This window comes from Varroa destructor, unplaced genomic scaffold, assembly GCF_002443255.2.
Source record: "Varroa destructor unplaced genomic scaffold, Vdes_3.0 BEIS01000007.1, whole genome shotgun sequence".
Classification (NCBI taxonomy): domain Eukaryota; kingdom Metazoa; phylum Arthropoda; class Arachnida; order Mesostigmata; family Varroidae; genus Varroa; species Varroa destructor.
In genome coordinates this window covers 27,861,648-27,884,307 of record NW_019211460.1, presented here as the reverse complement: position 1 = coordinate 27,884,307, position 22,660 = coordinate 27,861,648, and the positions used below count along the sequence as shown (strand labels likewise).

General features: G+C 39.7%; 3 protein-coding genes and 1 non-coding gene across 8 annotated transcripts; 1 reads left to right on the top strand and 3 right to left on the bottom strand.

The window, feature by feature from the left end:
* Positions 1-324: 324 nt before the first annotated feature.
* LOC111254187 (U6 snRNA-associated Sm-like protein LSm5) lies at positions 325-1,692 on the bottom strand. 2 transcript variants are annotated; one of them, XM_086974170.1, is made up of 3 exons: positions 1,521-1,692; positions 815-1,011; positions 325-451 (listed from the first exon to the last, which is right to left on the bottom strand). In XM_086974170.1, the coding sequence occupies exons 1-3, from the start codon at positions 1,558-1,560 to the stop codon at positions 395-397; spliced, it is 294 nt and encodes a 97-aa protein (XP_086830296.1). In that variant the 5' UTR covers positions 1,561-1,692; the 3' UTR covers positions 325-394. The 2 variants fall into 2 exon arrangements, with proteins under 2 accessions (XP_086830296.1, XP_022670506.1); XM_022814771.2 differs by having other exon boundaries at positions 325-427; positions 1,521-1,678.
* Positions 1,647-8,466, top strand: LOC111254366 (uncharacterized). Of its 4 annotated transcripts, XM_086974168.1 has the most exons (4): positions 1,669-1,779; positions 2,085-2,245; positions 5,768-5,854; positions 6,716-8,466. In XM_086974168.1, the coding sequence occupies exon 4, from the start codon at positions 7,105-7,107 to the stop codon at positions 8,002-8,004; it is 900 nt and encodes a 299-aa protein (XP_086830294.1). In that variant the 5' UTR covers positions 1,669-1,779; positions 2,085-2,245; positions 5,768-5,854; positions 6,716-7,104; the 3' UTR covers positions 8,005-8,466. The 4 variants fall into 4 exon arrangements, with proteins under 4 accessions (XP_022670849.1, XP_022670848.1, XP_086830294.1 ...); XM_022815113.2 differs by lacking the exon at positions 2,085-2,245 and having other exon boundaries at positions 1,664-1,779; XM_022815114.2 differs by lacking the exons at positions 2,085-2,245; positions 5,768-5,854 and having other exon boundaries at positions 1,647-1,779.
* Positions 1,825-1,896, bottom strand: TRNAQ-CUG (transfer RNA glutamine (anticodon CUG)). The gene has a single exon. It is a non-coding gene; the product is annotated as a tRNA-Gln (tRNA).
* Positions 8,467-9,096: 630 nt separating the features above from the next.
* LOC111254365 (uncharacterized) lies at positions 9,097-17,320 on the bottom strand. The gene is made up of 3 exons (XM_022815110.2): positions 17,072-17,320; positions 9,816-14,373; positions 9,097-9,490 (listed from the first exon to the last, which is right to left on the bottom strand). The coding sequence occupies exon 2, from the start codon at positions 13,494-13,496 to the stop codon at positions 12,360-12,362; it is 1,137 nt and encodes a 378-aa protein (XP_022670845.1). The 5' UTR covers positions 13,497-14,373; positions 17,072-17,320; the 3' UTR covers positions 9,097-9,490; positions 9,816-12,359.
* Positions 17,321-22,660: the final 5,340 nt, after the last annotated feature.

The following is a 22,660-nucleotide window of genomic DNA, read 5'->3' as shown; positions in this document are numbered from 1 at the left end:
AAAGAATTTGATAAAATGGTTGTTATGGTAACAAATAATGGCACATTCAGGTGTCATTTTTATACGTTTGTAACGCCGATCTTCAATTTACGAAGGACGTATGCATTTAGTAGTATTTACTATAACTATATTCTTGCGATTTCAGCCTTTCTGCTAGTAATATTTACGTCGTCAACTATTCATTTTCTTTTTTATTTTCACTTATAGTAAAAAAAAATAGAAAATAATTTTGCCTTTGTCATGTCTCGTCACTTCTCAGCGACATTTCGAATAATCTGATCTTCGCGTAGAATTTATTTGAGGCAAGTGAAAACAAAGTAAAGCTTAGATATAAAGAATGTAAATTTATTGAATGCGAAAAATTAGCTTTCATATACAAAAAGTGAGCAAAGAGTTAGGCATCCGGAATTTCTCCACCAGGAACCATCTGAAATATATCGTAACGTGCATACTGATTCCCAATCAGCGATGTTTTAAAAAGGGATTCTAAGAATATGTGTATAGTTATATCGTAACGTGCATACTGATTCCCAATCAGCGATGTTTTAAAAAGGGATTCTAAGAATATATGTATAGTATGTGCTAGACGGTAGTTCAAATGTGTTGACTTAATCGACCAATTCTCTTTAAGATTCTTGATAACTGGACAGCTGAGCTGACATAACCTGGAGCTAACCTAAGCTGGGTTCCAATAGCCTTATGAGCGACAGAATCTAAGAATTCGTAAAATAGGTACACAGACAAAGTACGAATGACGCATTAAAAATTGACAGGAAGTACGAGATAAAAAAAAGGTTGCAGTATTTTGCCTTACCATGGTAATGTTATTTCCATTTAAGATGATCTGGTCGAGCTTGGTGACCCTTCGGCCATCTGAAGACGTTTCGTATTCGGTGACGTCAACAAGAACCATGTTCACGTAATCATCAAAACCCCTAAGCGTACCAACGAGTTCACGATCATCCTTCATTATAATATGAATCCGTGAGCCTATACATTGGTCGATGAGTTCTGATGCAGAAGAAAAAAGATTTGAGTTTCACAAAGTATATTCATAACTACGATATGATCAAAATGCGAGGAATAGTCGCTATGTTACTTCCAATGATTCATGGAGGATCTTAAAATGTGTTTTAAAATTAATATTTTTGATGAAAATCGTTTGTGGGCTAATTATTGAACTGCATACATCTTTATTTCGAAAATGGTGCAATAAAATTTGACCGAGCTCATATTTTACCGTTCAGAGTTACCATATACTGAATTAACAGTAATTCAGAGCTTATAATTAATACTCAACATAACCCATAAGAGCGTGCTAGTAAAGAAAATGAGAAGTTCGAAAATAAACTTTATACCGAATTCAGCTACGCTATAAACATACACGTGTCTAATTCTGGAAGTTCAGTTTTCTATTTTTTGTTAATATTTCACAACAAAATAACTAAAGCTATTATAAACGATCTTGTAGGGTTTTCTCATTAAATGTCTAGCTAGGGAAATTGGCGAAAGCATCTTACCTAAAGGTAAAACAGTATCTGTAGTTACTGGTCCCGACATATTGACAATCTATTCGAACTATTTTCCGACACTTTCTATTTACAAACAACCCACCAATACCACACCCGCGCTTTAAAGATTTAGGTATCTAACTTTGCTGGGCAGTCAGAGTACAACTTGATGCTCCGGCTTTTATTTCCTGTACGTGCCGTGAAAAGGCCAGAATTTTCCTGTGATGAGACAGGATGTCATCACCTACAAACGTGTAATGCGAAAATCGTAAGTAGACCGTTAAGAAGAAAAATAAAAACACAAAAGTTCGCCAGGTCCCACCGAGATTTGAACTCGGATCGCTGGATTCAGAGTCCAGAGTGCTAACCATTACACCATGGGACCTATCGCGAGCGGATAGACTGTAAGTTGCTTAAGTATTAACGGAGAATTGAACGTGCGAAAATTGTTTTATTTTTGTAATTTGGTGGAGCTAGTATATCGCTTGCAGTCTAATCGGTTATAGTTAAACAGAATTTAGTGAGAAAGAAAAAAATCTACTAATGATTAGCATGTGTTTTCTTTCAAAGCAGATATTTGCAGGTTTAAATGCGGAGGAGCTAAATATTGTGTTCGGAAGAGCCTCATAGCAGCGGTTTGCATAGCCCGGAATTGTTGTTATCGGCCCAACAACATGATTATTAAATGAAACGTTTATTTATGCGCCGGTCCTTTTTGTACATTTTCATGAAATGTGAGCACCACACTACGCTGCTTTGTTTTATTTAAAAAAATCCTTATCAGTGAATGGAAACCAAGGCTGACAACCGAATTGTTCGACGCGTACAGAGCAACTCTGAACGTACCCAACTGGACAATCTTATAAAAACATTTGGTCCATTTATGATGCTACAGCAAAACCAAAAACAGGCTTTTAAATGTATCATATTGTACTTCTCTACTTTTTGGTTAAGTCATCGTGATGCATTATGATAATCATCGTTTATTAACCTAGCTACTCGCACAGGACAAATACAGGCCTTAAAAACGAATTTTTTTTTTCCCTATTATCCCATAATTATTTATGGTACTGTAGCGTCAGTTTTAAGTTGAGATCGCGTTTCTTAGCGAACTGTTGATGCTGTGCGTTAACTTGGAAACGCAGCGTTCCAGATAAAATTAAAAAGCCTATTAAATAAATCCTCCATAGGACGACCAAGTGTGAAGACTGCATAAAACGTACATAGTAGAAGCGCAAATTGAATGCTTCGTGGTAACTCGTTCACTCACATCTTGATAATAAAAACACGATACGTGTAGAAAGAAATCGGTGGACGTCCTTCTATTGCGGTTTCGCGATCGCGCGTTTTGCTTGTGAAGTCACTTTAGAGCTGAAGTAGAAATGGTACGTGTTGCTTTGGTTATGACAACAACAATAAGTGTCGATTAGTTCAGCAAATAGTCACGCTTTGTTGAGAGAGAGTCTAAATGAATGAATATCTGAAAATAGACTATTAAGTTCACGCGACGAAGCAATATTGTTTGAGTAGTTTTGCTCTTTGATCATTAATGATGCCGATCGTATGCTAATTTAGCTTAGACAAATGGGTGTTTTATAAACATAATGTTGAAAGAACCATTAGAATATACAACGTAGATTGGTATTAGATGTTTTCTAAATTGTCAAGACGGCTCCATCATCAGTTATTGTTGTCTGTTTCGGTCATTCGATTGGTCTAAAGTTTTAAAGCAACTGATAAGAACATGTAAATAACATATAAAAAGAATTATTATCGTAAGGATATTTCGTTGTACTGCCACAAGAAGCCTACTCAACGCCGACGCAGAATTTCTACAGGCACATCTCTTCTTGTCTGTACTAAATTGCCATTAGAGAGTAAATGCGGAAATTCAAAATAAAATACAGGCAACGCATGTTCTTGGCGAAAACTAGAAAATCGTCCTTGTAATATTCAATTTAACTACCTGCGGGCCTTAATTCGGGTCTGAAGCCACCACGTTCAAAAATTCCGTCGTTAAACTTGCGAAGAACGTTTTAACTGTAGTTGTAATTGATATGAATGGATTCGCTAAAGTTTTACCTAAACACTCCACATCAAAAGATCTAGAAAAAAAACTAGACTATTTAATTAGTTACTAATGCTTTTTTTTCGGACTGAACAGCCAATGTGCTTTACTATTAAAGACCAGGAATCATGGAAAAATTATTTTTCATCATTTTTTTAGATCCTCTCTTTTGCCTTACAGAAATCTCCTTCGGACCTTATTGCGATTAATACTGTTTCGCAAATAATACTATATCAGATATATATGCGGGCAGCAACATTTGCTCTGACTTTGGACTTTATCTTTGGTGTATCTACGATGCCAATTAAGCGCATGTTTAAACTGTCAGATATGGTCATAGTAGCGCATATATTCGATATTCAAGCAAATCAATGTTTACCATTGTTTTGAAACGATTTAAAACGACATTCCGTCACTGTGGCTGATATTTTTTTTACCAGATCATAACGTGCCGCATAAATAAGAGTTCTGACAATAGACACCGATACTCAACGGGAAATATCAAATGAAAGATACATGACCCTTCAAACAAGTAAAAGTGCGCGTTGTCGGGGATCGCGTGACATAATATGTTAGGAGACTATCCATTTGGTCTATGTCGTTCTTACGAATTTTTCGTCGCTCCGTTACAAAACACGTACAAATGGTTTAAAATAACGGTTTGTCTTTACCACAATCCACAGTTTACTTTGCAGTTTTTTCTAAATGTTGATATGTACATATACCGGAGAATCTACGAGCGAGAAATAATCAACCATTATCCAAACTTGGAGTAGTCATGACGGAACTCTTGATAATCTGAAGACAAGCATAGAAGAAGCCAACTACTAGAAGGGGGGTTAACATTTGCTCCTTTATTGAATAATTGTACTGCAACGATGCGATACTTTGTACTACATCGTATGAATAGTTGGTTGCTTTCGAATTTATTATTATTATTTAGATAACTGTCACATCATCGTCGACTTGAATCTGCAAATAAAGACGCTATTTTTCCTATAAAACTGCAGTGGAAAATTTGTTTTCTTCTATGGACGCTTGCGGTTCATCAGTACTACGTTCACTCATCAGCGCAGGTTCAGGAGGAGTATCAGAAGATATGACCTATTAAATTTAGCTTCCATTTACAAGGCCTAGGGTGATAAAAGTATCCTGTACCCATTGTTTAGTACTGTTTATTAGTGGTCCATTCAGCCAAACAGCGCTCACAATATCTCGTATGACAAGTGTCCATATAAAGCCTAATGGGTCTGTTGTGAAACGACCAATTAAGACGCCGATAACAAAAACAATTAGCAGAAGTAGCATAACGACGCAAAGGTTCATCTTGGTATTGGTGCATCGAACACTTCGGCAAGATGGTCTTGTTTAAGTTTTTTTCTCCAGTTTCGGTTCTGCTATCTTATATGTCTTCAACTATTATTAGTGCTGAAGCAACATAGGGGACGAATATTACCGAGACAGAATTTGACTTCTTTTCGAGCTCACGTTGCAATACGTTGTCGGTGAGAATCAGCAACAAACTTGCCCGTGAAGACGCATAAATGAGAGAGTTGACTGAAATAGGTTGACTAGATTATAGTTAAACGTTGTAGTCGCTTATTATTACTCTTTTAACATACATACATAGGCGTTTTACCTCATGTAACTAAGGTTAGCGGAACGAACTATGTTTCACTGGAAGCACACCTACTTTAGCGTAAATTAGAATTTAATAGGTATTCCGAATTGCATCCCTAATCGTAACGGATATTATGTGCGCATTTCGCAAAAAGAGCCATATATCGGTCATTTATACACTTTATGAATTTGACATTCGTTTTTTAGAAATACTGGACCTGGACATTTTATTTTAGCATAAAGCAACAATAGCATCTAGAAACGGTATTAAGTATATGGTCTTTGTTTATAGCGGACAAGAAGCAAACTTACATGAGTGACAAATCCAGAACGCTAAAGAATCTACATTAAACAGTCGGATTTTAATGCAAATTGCGTCGTCTTGTTCCCTCTCGGCGCTGTTGTAGTGGCTTGTGCTTGGCGCTACTGTTGAAAGCATTTATATCGGAGTTTAAGGAAGGAAAAGAAATGGGCCTTTTTATCATTAGGTGTCTGGTGATAGTTGTTGTAGCCAAAAATGACATTTGGTTCATTATTGCAATTTTAAAGCAGTCTTCAATTTTTTTAGAGAATCCTAAATGTGGTATTGCCTTATGACAAAGACACACTGGTGTGGTGGATCCCCAGCGTTCCGGTTTCACGGTAGTAAATAAAGGTAACCCTTCGACATTTAACGAATCCTATGGTTGAATTTATGGATCGAAATTTTCACAACTCGGTGATATCCCAGTAGAAACATAAAAGCTTAAGTGATCTGCATAGCAGCCCGATGTAGTTCTTGTGACTACTTGCAATGAACAGAACAGGCTCTCTGCTGATGGCATTTGATTTATTGAAAATAGCATTCATTATAACGAAATATTTGCAATACTTTATATTTAATATTGCAAAGCCCTGAGCTTCTATAATTTTGTTATATAATTAACACGTTAGCTGGCATTAAGTGGAGGCTTCATTGAAATAACTGCAGCCAAATAAAAGTAATTTTCAGAATATAAGTATAGGCACGTAACACCAGGACGTTTTTCACAAACAACCCGATGAAAGGTTTGTTTGGTCCAATAAATAGGTTTTTCGTTTTACTTTTTTCGAATCGACAAATTGATACAAAGCACAAGCTACAATCTTACCTTCCAAGTATCTTCTGTATCTTTAGTGGTTTCGTATCCGAGAATCGCTATTGAACGAGGTGATCAAGTGAATGTTTACAAATGATGATTGTTTTACGCTAAATTAATTATCTTCATCATTGTTAGACATATTTAGTACATGTGCCTGACACAATGAGTGTATAAATTATAACAAACTATTGGCACAAATCAACAGAAAATGTAGTCAAGTGACATTGGCCAATGTTAACTTCACACCATTACGTATCGTGTTGTACCGGCTAAAAATACAAACTTACGCTGGCAAAATATGTGTACGTGCAAATAAGGTAAACAGCGTTCAAGATGGCGCAGATGAGGTTTGTAGTGTAGAAATCTTTTATAATCCTTTTATTATTGCTCTGCAGGTAACTACTCAGTGAAAAGCGACCGACAACGACCCTCTCGTCTTAATATATTCCTTGTCATAGACAATGGTGTATGCTAAACTGCACACCTTTAGGCATACTTCTATAATGCTTAACCATCCTTATTGTAATCAAACGAGTACTAAAATAAGTGGCTTTTCGTATGTTTGGATCGAGCCGAAACGAACAGACGTAATGTCATTGTGTATGCCTCGTAGAAATTAAATGCACTGTTCAATTAACGATCTGAAGAAAAAGAGCAACGAAGTGTTAGGTCGCTTAAAACGCAACTAACACAATGAATTCAATGGCAACAGAATGCGAAAAGCACTTTTATATAAGCTACTAGACTACAAAAGTCTATTAGCTGGCGAAGGTCGAAACTCAAGATGTGTCTTAAAGTGCGAGCTATCCTGTCGAACTTCTTTTGTCCGCCAACCACATTCGAAGAAATCGAAGAGCGAGAAGCAAGGGCCGAGCGCGTCCTTAGACCGATATCAAGAGGTCTCCTGCGGAGTTTGTCAGCGCTTGCGGCTTACATCGCACTGGCCTGTATTTTGGACTGGGATAATGTAGCCGAATCGAGCCGAGGTGAACTAAATTTTCCCGTGCGCCTAATCAATATTTCAGTTGATATCACTGGTGAGCCACTGATGTGCCCTGAATACAGAGATCATATGGGCGAACGTTATATGCAAACCTTTAATTTTGTTCACTCTAAGGATTATCTTGTTAATGAAGCGTCTCAGAATAAGGATGACGACGACGACGACAACAGTGTACGGCAATCCTTCCGTATTGCTGCCATTTCAGAGAAGTACCCGTACCTGAAGAGGGTTCTGTGTAATGGCAGAAAACTTAGTGTCAAGGTTGCCAGTGAATTGCCTATTCAGAGACGATTGCGCGTTTATGCGACGTATAGAAAGCTGCGACGGAAATCAGACGTAGGTGAGCACTTCAACATTGTACTGATAAACCTTAGTTCTTCATTTACTTTTATGGTGAAGTTCAGTCTGATAGACTCTAAGTCGCATCGACAGGTACCTAGTAAAGTTTCGCACTTGGACAAACTATTCATCAACTTCCCGCACGTAATTAAAGTTTATCTACCGCTGTTCGAAATACAAAGCTTAATCAGGAGCGTTAGACGGGCAAGGCCGAAATATCCAACATGTGATCCTGGTTACAATGTCTCTTCGGGCGTACTCGAAGCTGTACCCGCTGGGATTTCCGTTTATCGTATCGGAAAACGACCGAAATACGAAAGTCTAAAAGAGGATTGCTTTTAACTGCGGAATCAAATGAGCTGTAATATAAGCAAGCCACTTCGCACTAGATAAAATTAAAATATATGTCACTGACGGCTATACAGTAAAAGCTTTTTGCGAAAAGTTATGCCGCTACTACAGAAGCAACAGTTGCAGAATTTATTTAGTTCTGGCTTTCTAAATTAATTAAGGAAAAACAAAAAATTTTACGTAAAACGATGTTTACTATTTTAATTACCCATTGCAGTACATTTGAATGGTTAGGGTTATCAAACCAATTGTCGAGCCAGCATAAGGCTACTTCAGTTGCTTATGTTCTCCCTATTGGCTTGTCCCCTTTAGACAATAAAATGTAATGTTGAGTCATATAGTCAAAGCAATCTCAGCTTAAATGCGTTCGGACCGTTTGTGCAAGTGTGGAGTTATAATAACTAATCATTAATTTCAAAAAAGCAAAATAAAATCAATTTAATGAAAAATAAATTGTGTTTTTATTTATCTGTATCGAAACTTTTGTAATTTTAGATACTAGCCATCATTGAAAAAATAGTTAGATAAGGACGCCTTAATGGCTTACTTCTTATAACTTTGTTTTCACTTCTAGTAATTTTTCGGAATTTTTGGAACATTATATATATATATATATATATATTAAGTATGGATCAATTCGAAAATAGGTATCCTTTTCTAGTGGTGGTATATATGCCGTGAATCAATATTTACAAACTATCAAAAAGGTAAGGCTTGCTTCAAAATTATACGGATTGATACGCAAGCATGTCAGAACAAAAAAATTTAAGCTTCAAGAGTAATTCAATTTTTAATTGCGCCTTAAACAATTCGAGGTCTTAAATCCCTGTAAGTACGAGGTATGCTTGCGGCATGTGGCACTCTGATTGTTTGAGACGAATCGCAACTGGGTAATTACCGATGTTCTATATCGAACTTGGCGTAGACCATACTGTTTGACAAAGAATGCCTAGCTGGTTTTTCGTTCTATAAATGCCTATTACGGGTTCGCTTTGTTACACACAGTGCGTTAAATGATAATCCCACATCTACTAGTTTCGTTTCTAAAACATAATACAATAACATTGTAAACCAATACACATATCCAACACAAAATGTCAATTTTATTTACCAAATATAATAAATATCCTTTACTTCATCGATCAGTCAACGCGTCCTCTACTATCATCATGGTTGTAGTATATATACATTTTCATCACATTTAATTGTGGAATTTCGTTTTCGCAGTCACGCTTTAGCAACAATAGTCCTTGTTTGAGAAGAAGCTTTCCAAGAATGACGGACTAGTTGGCACCTAGTCTCGCTTCTTTTGCGAGATAGTAACTTTACCGGCCCAGTCCGAGTCCAGGTGCAAAGCTTATTTCCGGATAGATCGAATCGTGTCCCAACTCGCAGTAGAAATCGTAGGCACATTGGGGGCACTCGTCAGGCCTCGACGGAAAATAGCAGTTGCTGAAGCATGGTTTGCAGGCGGGAGCTGAAAGGTAAACAGGAAGCAACAATTATGTATTAGCGTATTGTGACAAAAACGGCAACTGTTTCCTTTCTACAGGCCTTAAGTAGGACGCCTATTAGTAGAGACCAAATTATAGTTGGTACTATTTTACACATCCTGCCGTTAAGGTCCAAAATAGAAATGTACACTATCAAGCGCCTGACGTATTATTGTGTATGTTCGTTGGCCTGAATGAACCTGAAATGATGACACCTGAACGAAACTAAAATCGGCAGCTACCCATAATTCGCGGATGCCTTCGCTATTTGTAAATTATCTATTTCTAAATAAAGCAAGTTGAACTTACGGCAAACGCAAAGAGCGCATCCAGTAATTTCTTTTCCAAGTCTGCAGGGTCGTGGGCAACGACCCACTGGGGCGCATTCGTGGTCAACAAAATTGTCGTTTGGGTATCCAAACCGGCGGAGTGGGCTTCTTTGCGCTTGTGCCGAGGACGCCAACATTGCACAAATGCCTATTGTGCATAGTAGCAGACTCTGTATCGTCGAAGCCATATTGGCTGGTTTTGTCTAACTAGGCTCCGTCGAATGTCCGAAAGGTGTTACACGGTTTCACTTAAGCTCACTGGGCGACGTCGCGCACAGAAAGTTCCCGCGACCTACCCACTGATGCTGAGCGCTTGATTTTCTAACAGTATCGTCTCACGGCTGTGATTCTACCGAGCAAACTCACGAATGAAGACCAACTGAATCGCTCTTGGCAAGCGGCACGTCTCTTATAGCAGGGCTGTTTCGATATGCGGTAGTTGTGCGATGAGTACACAATTTTTGCCGTCTGATGCTTCTGCTGCTATGGAGCTCTTCTGGCCATTAAAAGGGTGCGGCGAGTCGAATTGGGCCATTCAGGCCAACAAGAGTTTTGTGGTACCGATCCCCGTCTTCGTTGTACGAACTACTGCAGTTGCTTACTTCGCTGCTGGAAACAGTAGACCCAGAGCTAAAACGCTCGTGCGGACATATCTAAAGCCGACGTAGGGCTTGCCGTTTGTCGGAAGCAGGACGCCGCATCAAGCCAATGAGAGAACACGCGCGACTTGAGTAACGAACGCCCGCAGTAATTTTGTTTGTGCCAGAACATGGGTGACGCAATCGGTTCAGCAGACGATAGCAATGATCGACCCCAGAATTGAGCGCTCGGGGTGTCAAAAAGATTCAGACAAACATGGTAAAATGGCAGACAGAGGCGTTCTATATCTGCGACTCGACGTTGGCCCGTGAAAACTCGTCAAGCTGAACTACTGTGCATTTGTTCAAAACATGTGCACCATACCGTCCACCTGACTGCACGGCTGGTTGTAAAAATCTGCGTGTTGTATTCATTTGATTTTTATGTGTTTGAAAAATAAAAATAAGGCATCAGGACAAGCCAGCATCGCTAACTTGAAATTCTGCACCCTTTGAAATGCATACGATCGTGTACGATACGTCATTTTTAATGACACCCGCAATTTGATGGATAGAAACCATCACGCGATCGAAGACAAATCGAGATGACATTCGATAATTATTAAAGATAATAGCAAAGGAATTGAAATTAGGGCCGGTTTCGGAATGGTAGTAAGAGTCCTTCTAGCCAAATGTTCATGGATCTGTGAACTTCGACTCGACAGATTTGATTCATTGCCAATTATAGCTAACGTCGTAAGTTAAACGTGTGATGATTGCCCAATTGCATGTAAGCGATCGTAATTTTCGTAGAACAAACAGATCAGAACTGAATTCTATACGAAATACGTCCAGGCAGGCTAATTTTTTCTCAGTCATAACAATAATCGTTAGTGAAACGTCGGGTAAAATACAGTCCCTTCAATATCTTTTACTTTTCTTTACTAACTTTTAATGTCGTCACCTGCGACTGTCCGGGTATGACGATAACGATTACAGCCAATTCTGAGTACGACATTATCGCTACATTATACGATACATATCGCCTGTTATGTTATAGACGTTGCTAGAACGAATTACTTTCAGGAGCATAACAAAAAACAATCACGGGCGGAAAAAATATACGTATGCCGTTAACTGTCATGGCACAACTGCGAAAATTCCGAAGGAATTATCTCGATTAATGAATAGCATAAAACACCCAGCTGATGGGGGAAAATTTACCTATCCTATATCCGTATATGCTTTCCACATAGGTAATTTCTTGTTCATTTTTTCTCCTCGAGACGGATTTAATTAGTCGAGCAGTTATAGTCAGAGCAAAAGCTTTTGATGTTATTACATTACCCTTCTACCCTCTGTAAGTTCGATGCATTTCTAGGCTAGGCATTCTGGGTCAGGTCATTTGTTATAGTTTTTTTAGATTCCGACTTCCATGGCCATTGTTCTGCTAGTTATCGGTTGTTATAAATTTTATACACAATCCAGCTTCGAGCACGTTAACCCAACGATTGGTTTAACTGAAAGCGTCAGTGTTGCCTACCAAAAATAAGCCAATAAACATGTTTATATATTTGCAAGCGTCCTTCCGCGCAGCGCTAGTTAAGTTGTCATCGTTATATAAGTTTGACCAGGCAAACGCGTTCGAGATGCTTAACAAATTCAATTGTAGAAAGTATAACAAAAGACGATGCATGAATAAAACTAGCTTAAATTTGCTAAATGAAGATACAGGCGCATTTAATTGTATGCAGTTTATATTGATGTTACTACCGCAGAAATGCTTGCCTTTGGCAATACGTCTCCCATATCCGACTTTATACTATTGCTGTTAAGCCCTTACGGGCATGTTATTCTATTTACATATCCTAGTTAAACATCGAAGCTATATTTGAAATCTCTATATCACGTAATTTTAACGAAATGAATTCCAATGACATCTCAAATTAAGCAGACTTAGCCTTCTTGTTGGCGTCAAGGACGACAGTGTTGCCGTAGCTCTGGGAGAAGCCGCCAATGGTCGACACAACGGGGCCTCCGTAGGTGCTGGTGGAATAGGTGGTGGCAACAGCGGGGGTAGCACCGAACGTTTTGTGGACGGATACAGCAGGGGCAGCCGCGTACGAGATAGCGGGCACGTGGTGGTAGGTCGTGGCCACGGCAGGGGCAGGGGCAGCATGGACGGTCTTGACGGCGGCTGCGGGAGTAGAATAAGTCGTGGCAACGGCAGGGGCTTCGTAGGTGGTGGCCACCGCGGGAGCAGCGTGGACGGTTTTGACAACGGCGGCAGCAGGGGCTGCGTAGGCAATAGCGGGCTCCTGAGCTTCAAGATGATGGACGGAGTCATGGCCCTCTTCGTTGATGAATTCGACTCGTGGGGCAGGTCCTTGTTGGCGAACGACTTGCACGATGCGAGCGGGAGGCGGGGCAGGCTTAGCAATGTCAACGACGTTGGCGTCGTGACTGCGATGAACCACACGGTCAACGGTGGGTGCGGGGGCAGCCCTATTGATGACGCGAATCAGCGACTGTGGGTCTGATGGAGCAGCCACACGGACGACTTCTGGGGCTGGAGCTGGCTGCTCATGGACACGGACAACCAGGGGGCCCTGCTGGTACTCCTCGACGTGGATGTGCGAACGGCCGGCCTGAGTGGTGACAGTGTGGGTCTTGCCGGTAGGCACAGGGGCGGCGTACGAGACGATAGGGGCTGCCACAGCTAGCGTAGGAACAGCAGGGGCAGTGGCTACAACAGGAGCGGCAGAGACTGACACAGTCTTAAGAAGAGCTGGAGCAGGGGCGACAGTCTTAACAACAGTGGGCGTAGAGGCCACGGACACAGACTTCACGATTGACGGAACAGGTTGCACCGTGTGGGCGGTGGCAACAGGGACTGCGCCATAAGTGGCTGCTAATGCCGGAGCAGTCTGGACGGTCTTCACAAAACTCGGTGCTGAATAGGCCACAATGGGGCCGACAGCGCTGTAGGCGTGTTGGGCACCGCCGTAGTGAACATTGCTGATGATGCCAGCATTGGCACTGGCAACAGCTAAGGCTGCAATGCACGCGAAGCGGAAGGCCATCCTGACTCGACGCTGAAGCGAGTATCCCAGAATCCGATTGACTCTAGCTAGTTTTCAGTACCTTCCACGTTTTTATACGGGGTTTGTTGTCTCAAGTTGCTTTGCCCTTTCCCCCTGCTAGTTGCGTACCTGCTGAGCCGGGGTTGCCCCGAGAACTCGATGTGGCAGCTAGCCTTGGAGGATGTTATCGGTTGACGACACAACAGCGATTTCTTGATCAGGGGAAAAATTCTGTACCAGTGGCACAACTTTAGAGACATGTCGTAGACATTTTACTCTTGCTCTAAAGCATATCGGTACTCTCGGTTGGTTTGCATATCGACAGTGAGCCTCTGCCGTGATTCAACACCATATTTTTCACTCAAAGTTTGAATCCGAATTTATGTAACAGATACTGCTTTGGCTACTACACACTTAATCACAGCATAAAAGCAACTTTTAGACTTTATAATTTAACAAGAATAGACCATATACATAAATACGATACATAGAACGAATATTAATATTACTTTCTTGTTGCATGACATCGAATTCTAGTTTAGATTTGTACGGGAGAGCAGCATTGAAGTCATACGTTCATGCTTCCAGTGAACGTTGCCTATTTGAGGCATGCCTATCTCTTTTAATAGTCAATATGCTTCGCAATCTGTCTTCGACGCTTTTTTTCGTACACAACAATACTTCTCACCGCAGCGGGCCTTATCGGTCACAGAAGATGAAAAAACGGCTTAACACGGATCGGGGATTCTGCATCTCGTTGTGGACTTTTCGTCTTGATAGTATCGTTTTGTTTATACTCCGTGCGTTTTCGCCTCATTCGCCGTGGGGTCAACGTGCTGCCTGACTGTAAGAAGGACTCTCGGCAGATACTGGTCGACTGGAAATTTCCAAAAAATAATAGCATCACTCAGATCAAAGCCCTCCGTGGCTATATGCAAAATCAATTTCTAGAATAACCCACGTGCATACACGCTACAGATGCGCATTTGAATTTACAACATTAATATTTATGGAAAAAAATATCATTAACATGCTAAAATCGCAAATGGATCGTATACTGCAGCGTACGACGGCTGCTATTGCTAACAAGTAAAACAAACACGTACAGCAGCCGCGGCTTAGAGAGACGATGGTGCAAAAATACGTATCGCGGAACAGCTGGTTCAAATCCTACAAGCAAACTAACTTGAAAAAAAGCAACGCAGAAGATTCTAAGATGTATTAATAAAGTAGATGAAGCGTGTTTTCATAACAGGTAACATCATGGAGAAATAAAGGGCGCTTTTTAGGTATCTGTATTCTGTGTATAAGCCAGACATACTACACAGTGAGCACGTAAAACCGATTGCCATGTGGAAGAAAAACCGTATCGATACGTATAGATACAGCAGCTTCAAGTGTAACCTGGTATGTGCCCTGCTACAGCCATCTACACTACTAGACATAATTATAAAACCATTTTTCTTTCCGACATGATTTTATGCTATTTCTAAAAAATGACAACAATGAATTTTAATTTTGTTACTTTATATATATATATATATATATATGAAAAATGATTTGGTTGAATACGCTTAGGTGTCTAATGTTTACGCCTTTTGTTAATCTGCGCTTATCATACTATTATTAAGGTACAAGACTAGCTGTACATGTTTATTCCTTGTGTAAAGGAGAGCATTATCGAAATATCCTGGTAACAATTACCCATCGTTTAAGCGAATGTTAATACTCGAAGCTTTCATCTAAGACTCAGCACTCCGGACACTGAAGATTCCGGGTCTTTTACGAAATTTTGCAGATAATTCTCACCGATGCTCAAAGGAATGGCAGATTCACCGGCTGACATAATCAACTCAGGCAAGTTTTGAACCTCTAAACGGAAAAGTTAAAGTGGCAACAAATAAAAAACATTTGGTAGAAAAAAGGCTATGCAATCTATTCTCCTGTCAAACAGTCCCCTTTCTCAATGCTCGTACTGCAAGTTTTTGTGGAAGATCTCCGATGTGAGGTGCCGATAACGAAGCTCGTTTTAAAAGGTCACAAACCAATGCGCAAGCTTACTTTGATCATTTAAAATTACTCGCCAAATACAAGGCGTCGTACTTCGCGCGACGCGTATTATTATCAGTACGCTTGCGAGCTCTTCGTAGTTCCTATGGATGGCTCAAGTGCTTCTTTTATATATACATGTCGTTCTGAATTCCAATAAAGTGTTCATCTTGGTAAAACGCAAGTGGACAACGTTCATGATCAATTTAACTGGACCCTCGACGCAAAAAAGTACTCTTTCTTTTACCAGACGATGATACAGAAACAGATCACCCGATTTTGGAAAATGTTGAACTTACCCAAACCTTACATACATGCTTAGTATCGAACTAAAAAAACGTTGAATCTATACTACTGTATATATATATATATATCGAATGATGATGAGAGTAACCTGAAAAATATATGTTAATGTCGTACAATATATAATAATAACAACATGAATAACAGGAACAAAGAAGGTCAGATGACAAATGTTTAGAGCACACAAACTAGTGCATGATTCATTATTTTCTAGACTGATTTCTAGATTCAGCATTGGCTTCGTTGAGTAGTCATGCAGAATATAAACCTTTACGCATGGGCAATATAGTTGCAATCAAATGCCCCACGCCAGACCCTTTACTTCAGGCGGGTATATCTCAATCAACGCCGGGTTTGTCTTAATAGTATGTGTACGCGTGCATTTTTTCGAAGAAATATTCGATGGTTGCCTTAAGGACACGACATAGCAGGCAGTTCGATAAGAGATACTCGAGATGAGACAGGTGACTGGATTTGTGATATATACGATTACTACAGGTTAACGCTTGCCGATACAATGGCGGAGTGTTATCGAACCGCCACAATCTACCGTGGTATCCAGCTGCAGCCGAAGCTTGAACAGTGCGATCTCTAGAACTCAGCAAACCTAAAATTTGTCCTTCCTCCTATCGATGTAGCATACTAACTTCCCGGAGATGATCTTCAATCAAGCCGCCTGCGCTTTTCAGAAAGCGAACTAGAGTGTATCAGCAGGCAAACATTGTTCAGCTAGAATCAATCTTACACTATTACATAGTATGTCGATGCTGGGTACTCTTAACGAAAACAGCCATTATTACCAGCTAGGTATCGACGAGAAAAATCGCAGATTTCGGTCCAAGCTTTTAGACCATTATTGTATAATAATTTTGCTGAATCTGTCTCTACTATTGTAAGTATTCGGTTTCATATTTGCGTACCTTTCCTTTATTTACTATTATCCCATGATTTATTTACTATTACCCCTTTATTTCACTGAATGCTGTAGTCATTGGTTGTTTTGTCGTAGAGATATCGATTTTATTTGTTCTAATCTGTGGATCTTCGACAGGTTTTAAGCAACTTGCGATATTAGGCGACGCGGTTCATTACTTTCCTTAGGCTGATGAAACTTGCAAAAAATGTATATACGAACCCAAATTTAGCGCTATAGATTCATCCTTGTTTTACTACCAGGATGACCAAATATATTCTTATACATTTAAGTCACAATTCGAACGCACCATTTAAAATGCGGCGGTAACATCGTTATGTAACAGAATTTTCAATCCTGTACTCCGGACTCCTCAAACGTGGTGATGCATTTCATGTTAATAACGACCCTGCTCAACTAACACTTTTGAGGTCGTTTTCGAAGATCACGAAGTTAATGCAATTGAAGACGAATCAATTTTTCCATGTCAGCATATCGAAATAGCTGAGCGTAACACATTGGGTGCAGCGTACATCGACTTCTTTGGCAGGTTTCACGTAGGTCTACGAATGTTTACACACGACAACTAACCTTTATTCGTAGAAGGGTCATAATGATGCATAAGATCGGAATTTATGTTTTTACCTCATCTTTTATAACCAACGCAAATTCGTTTACTACCGTCCGTACCTATATTCGCCGTGATCTGGCTAACCTCTTCCTTAGAAGCCTCCATAACCTGGTCATTGTCCTTTACAGAAACTGCCCTGATGTCCGCCATGATAACCGATAATCAAGCTATCTTGTACCGTGGCTGTACTTCGTAGTTTTACGAAGCTGGCAGCTTGCGAGAAACCTTCTAAACACACCAGCTTCAATGGCAGCAGATGTGCTTTTTTCGTTAAGGAAGATCACTTCACTACCTGAAATCAGGCTACACAATTGGGACTAGAGCTTGGGAAGAGAAAGAGCTTGCAGGGAAATCACGCATACTGACAGGTCTTAACAGGTACAGGCTACAGCCCAACCAACGTGCGGTTTAGCCCGAACGAGCTGGTTGGATTTACCGTATTCGCTGTAGACAAGCTTTGAATTGACAGTCTTTGCTAATCGTACTCTAGACTGTTATTAGCAAGCATTTGTATTAAAGTATTTATTAATAGGACCCGTTGGCTTACAGCAGTAAACATGCGTAGCACGCGAATGGTAAAAACCCGAGATAGTTGGCGAAGGTAACACGTTATAATAAATGTGAGTTTCACTGGCCATCATGTGTAATTATTGTTCAATTACGTTGCAGTGTTTGTAAACTGTCTCCGTCGGTCCATGACGGTTTATACCAAACAAGGTAATTATTTACGTACCCGAAGCGATGGGCTGTTTGTTCGTACCTTGTAAACACATCTATAGCTAATTTTTCACACTGAGAGAAAGTAACGACGAACAAACGACAAGTAGTATGAGTGTGACTGTCCCCTGGCCCTGTGACGACCCAGATCAATAACGGCTAAATTTCGTCATAATCGTTCAGTAAGTGGCAGACCGTTCCTGGTTGCATACTACTTCTGTTCGCGTATTCTAGATCGCCGAAATGACAGAAAGAAATCTTCCTAGGTAACGATTTTTCGCAACGTGACCAGTTAGCAAATAGCCCGCGAGTGAAAAATCCCGATATGCATTACTGGCCTGATCATTTACTTCTTTTTTCTATTCGAAAAAAGCCATTTTCTCTTATCATGCTCAAGTACATTTCAATGTATACATGCATGTTCAAAAATTAATAGCGTCTACTCTTCTCCTAATTTATGTGGGGCATCAAATCGAATGGGTTTGCGAGGAATTACACGCTGTGGTACGATGACGGGTTGCGATTTACAGGTTACACTGCGTATTGCAACATTCACACGAAACGCTTAGATAGCAATAAAGGCCTATGGGAGATCAAATTTTTCATTATACTTCTATAAAGATACCATGCACTGGCGAGGGTTCCCGAATCAAAAAATGTTCAGAATTTTGTCCTTAAACGAATAAGACCTGCAGGTGTATAAGGTTTAGAGTAAAATTTGGCTTTATCATGCCAAGGGAGGCAGATTGATACGTTTACGATATTTCGAAAGTATAATAAGTGGTAAAGAGATCACAATGATACTATCTCTGAACAAGTTAACAGACAGAGAGTGCTCCATAAAAAGATGTCATTTAACTGTAGAGTGTGCCATCTCGAGTAACGTTTTAACAATGCTTATCTTATACATTTTGCAATAACAAGGTCAAATTTTTGTGTGCATTAATAACAAGTTGCTTAAATTGCTCATTCAAGTAAAGTTCATGCCATAAACAATACAAAAACATGCCTTTCTGGTAATGAGTTTATTTCCCTTAATGGGTTTCCCCTTCTCCTCCTCGTACGTAAATAACAACGAAATTAATAATTATATTAGTAATTGTAACTGCAAACATTATTGCCCCTTATAGTAACGATCACTTTTCCGTTGATAGATTGAACTGATATATTTGGCCGACATAATCTTGCTTATACGTGTTATAAACATATATATATGTCATAAACGCAATTCGGATACGCAGTAGCAGATTTGCACGTAGCCGTTGCATCATTCCACCCAATATGTTGCCTCATATAATTTTGCCAGCGATCTTCTCTTCTTGCGGCAGCCATTACTTTATTCGCTTAAATGAATTTCATTTGTGCCGTACCTAAACTAAAATAAGCTATATCTCAATTAGAGGCTTACGCTTTTCCAGTTTCAATTATCCTGAGACTTCATCGTCCCCTTAAGCTTTGCGCAACTGTCATATCAGTCTGATCCAACTTTAATCATAGTTTAGTTACTATACAACAAGCTCCATTTACCACTTCTGTGTTTCTGAAACGTTCCAAGCGCAAATTTGGACCGATTTTTCTGTGCTGGTCCTTTCGGTGCGGTAATCCCGTTTGCATATGTAGATAGATGAGTCGCGTCGTTTCTAAAGTAGCCAATAAATCCAACGAATGCTGTTCCGCCCATCTATGTGAAACTAACTGTTAGCTTTGCTTGCGGTGTTCGTCCGTCGTTGAAACGTGGCTTGAGCTACTCTTTTCCAGGTGAAAACCTTCTGGTTACTATCATACCGTTACTCTCTACAGACGTTGTTTTTCTGTTGGAACCTGTCGTGTTTTCAATGACTGCAATGTGTTCGCTTTTCAGCGTTCACGTCGACATACTTCACAGGATTTCGTTTCACAAACATGAGAATAAATCTTTCCCATTTTATAAACGTTGAAGAATATTCTGATATAACCATTGCAGAACTATTCAACGTGATCTTCATCAAATCGTCCGATTTTGCCCATAATAAGCAATAAATTACCGCCTCTAAAAACGATTTTATTAATTGCTAACGTAGAAAGCATAAGATATTCCAGGACGAAGCTCTGCTAACCCGCAAAAACGGATCAAAAATCTGTTCCATATAGGCATATTTTAGGGGACCCGACCAGCTGATAGATAAAGAAACTAACTGACAAAGAGTTTCTGAGTAGTATATACACGTGCCGGTCGTTCTGAAAATAAATCTGACAATGTTTCGAATCAGCTTGGCTTGAAGAACGAGTAGGATGAAATTGAAATGTCAGAGAAAAAAAGCGGTGTTGTGCCAAAATATTTTGCAAACAGGGCAGAGACTGTATTTCGTAGGCATTCGGTTAACCAATACCAATAGTAGATTGTCATTTGAAAGTTTTTGAATTTTTACGAGATCATCACGTCGCGTGCCGCTTTGGTGCATATCGGTCGATAGAACCATGTGATAGCTGAGTGGGTAACGTACTTTCGTTAAAGACACGTCGTGGTCTAGGTTCGAGACTCGCCATAGGCACACATCGTTCCATGACGGACGCTAGCCATCTGATGGAATGCAAAACGGTGATACCGGACATAAAAACCCGGAACAAAGAGGTTTACTTACTACCCTATGTAACTTTTCACTTGAACGTACTTGACTTTTTGCAGTAGTTTCTACTAGCGACTATTGACATTTACGACGTTAACGTTAGTAGGGGGTTGATGTTTTACCCATGCTAATATGACTCTTACAGCAGTTTCATAAACACCATTCTAAACCACCAGACAGGACTACTGAGGGGTTCAGTTAGCTAGAGGAAAAGATTAACTATCGTATAATAATAATAATACGAGCTGTAAAAACCGTAAGAGTAGATATTTCAGGTGCAAATATTCCACATAAAAGAAAAGACTGCGTAGCACACACAAAAAAATCAGCGAAGGCACGTTGGATAGTGTATAGCGGTTCTGTAATAGGCGGTAAACAAGATGGGCACACTTTCCGTGTGGCGCACGGAACTTGATTAATAGCGCCAAATAATTAAACAAATAAACATTTCCGTATTAGAACTGTTCTCTCTAGAAATCTCACCGTATTTATTTAATATCAACTGGTGTACGGAAACTATTCTGCCCGATACGTTCGGATCACGTATACAAAATACACATTTCAACATAGTAGTGACGATCGTTTGCGGCTCTTTTTGTATCCTGTCTTAGTCAAAAAACAGTGGCGACATTACGCCAGCGTAAAATCTGGCTCGTAATACTGGAGAATCTCAGAAATAAATGATCACTTACCACAGCGTACGTTAACAACTATTCAACGAGGAGATTAGTTTAAATATGCTTTTTGTTCGCGCGGATCTGTCGGTGCTGATTTGTTTGCGATCAGGCCCCTATATCTCGATGAGGGCCGGCTGCGGGGCGTTGGCTTATTGTTCTGGTGCACCCTAGTATGTCTGGGTACGTTTTCGAGCTAAATGCAGCGAGTGAAAATGCGTTCATGCTAAATGGGCAATTTTACAAAAATCGTTGAGCGCTAGATGGCCAATCCAAAAGTGAATCTTACCATCTATCATTTGAAAATCTACAAATGTAAACAATTTTAGTAAAAATATTTTGCTATACTATAAGTTACAAATACCTCCTATCTGATACGCTTAAAACGAAACTCAGTTTCTTAGTCGGGTAGTAGTACAGTTGTAATCCCCTTGAGGATGTTAATCGATTATATAACTTGATGTTACTTTACGTATATAAAAATAACAGCTTTTGGTTTGAGTCATCTTGCTTTTAAACATAGTGCACTGCTACATAGGCTAAGTTAACTTGAGAAACGTGAGCCTGGTAAAACTGCTATTAAAATCCAATTGATTAACTTGATCAATGGTGGTGTGAATTAAGATAATTGATTTACTTGTCCTAAAAGGATGCTTTTATCTATATTTATTACATCGGGGACAATTCACTAGGTACTACAGGGGAGATATTTAATAATCGAGGTCTTGAATATTAAAAATGTAATAATATATTTTACTACAGAAATTCACTTGGGTAGACAACTTTTTCATAACAACAGGTCATTGTATTCAAATGAAAATATATTTGCATGATGGGTATACGACAAGATTCAAAGTAACGTTACCGCTTGTGTTGCCTCTATTACAATCTCTACGAATCTCTGTGTGAACAAATGTTTTGAATAATGATTTAACTTGCTATGTGAACTTTCGTGAAGCTAGCTACCTACTGCGCTACCTTTGCCAATTGGGTTATATTATCGGTGAGTAACTGAAGAGCCGGACTGTTGGGGTAACGTATAAGAGAGGTATTGAGAATTAGTGGAAAGCGGTCTAGGCTAAACAAGGTCTACCGATCAGGGCAGAACCCCACAGTTAACGACCCATATTATGTAGACAGTGCCCGGTTGGAATCGATAGTATGTAAACAGCATTTGCCGAACCTCCTAAAAGGTTCCCAATGACTCGCGACAGAAACTATTACAATTTCCATTATTTTCAGGTTAAAAAGAAGACATGTTCGGACATTAT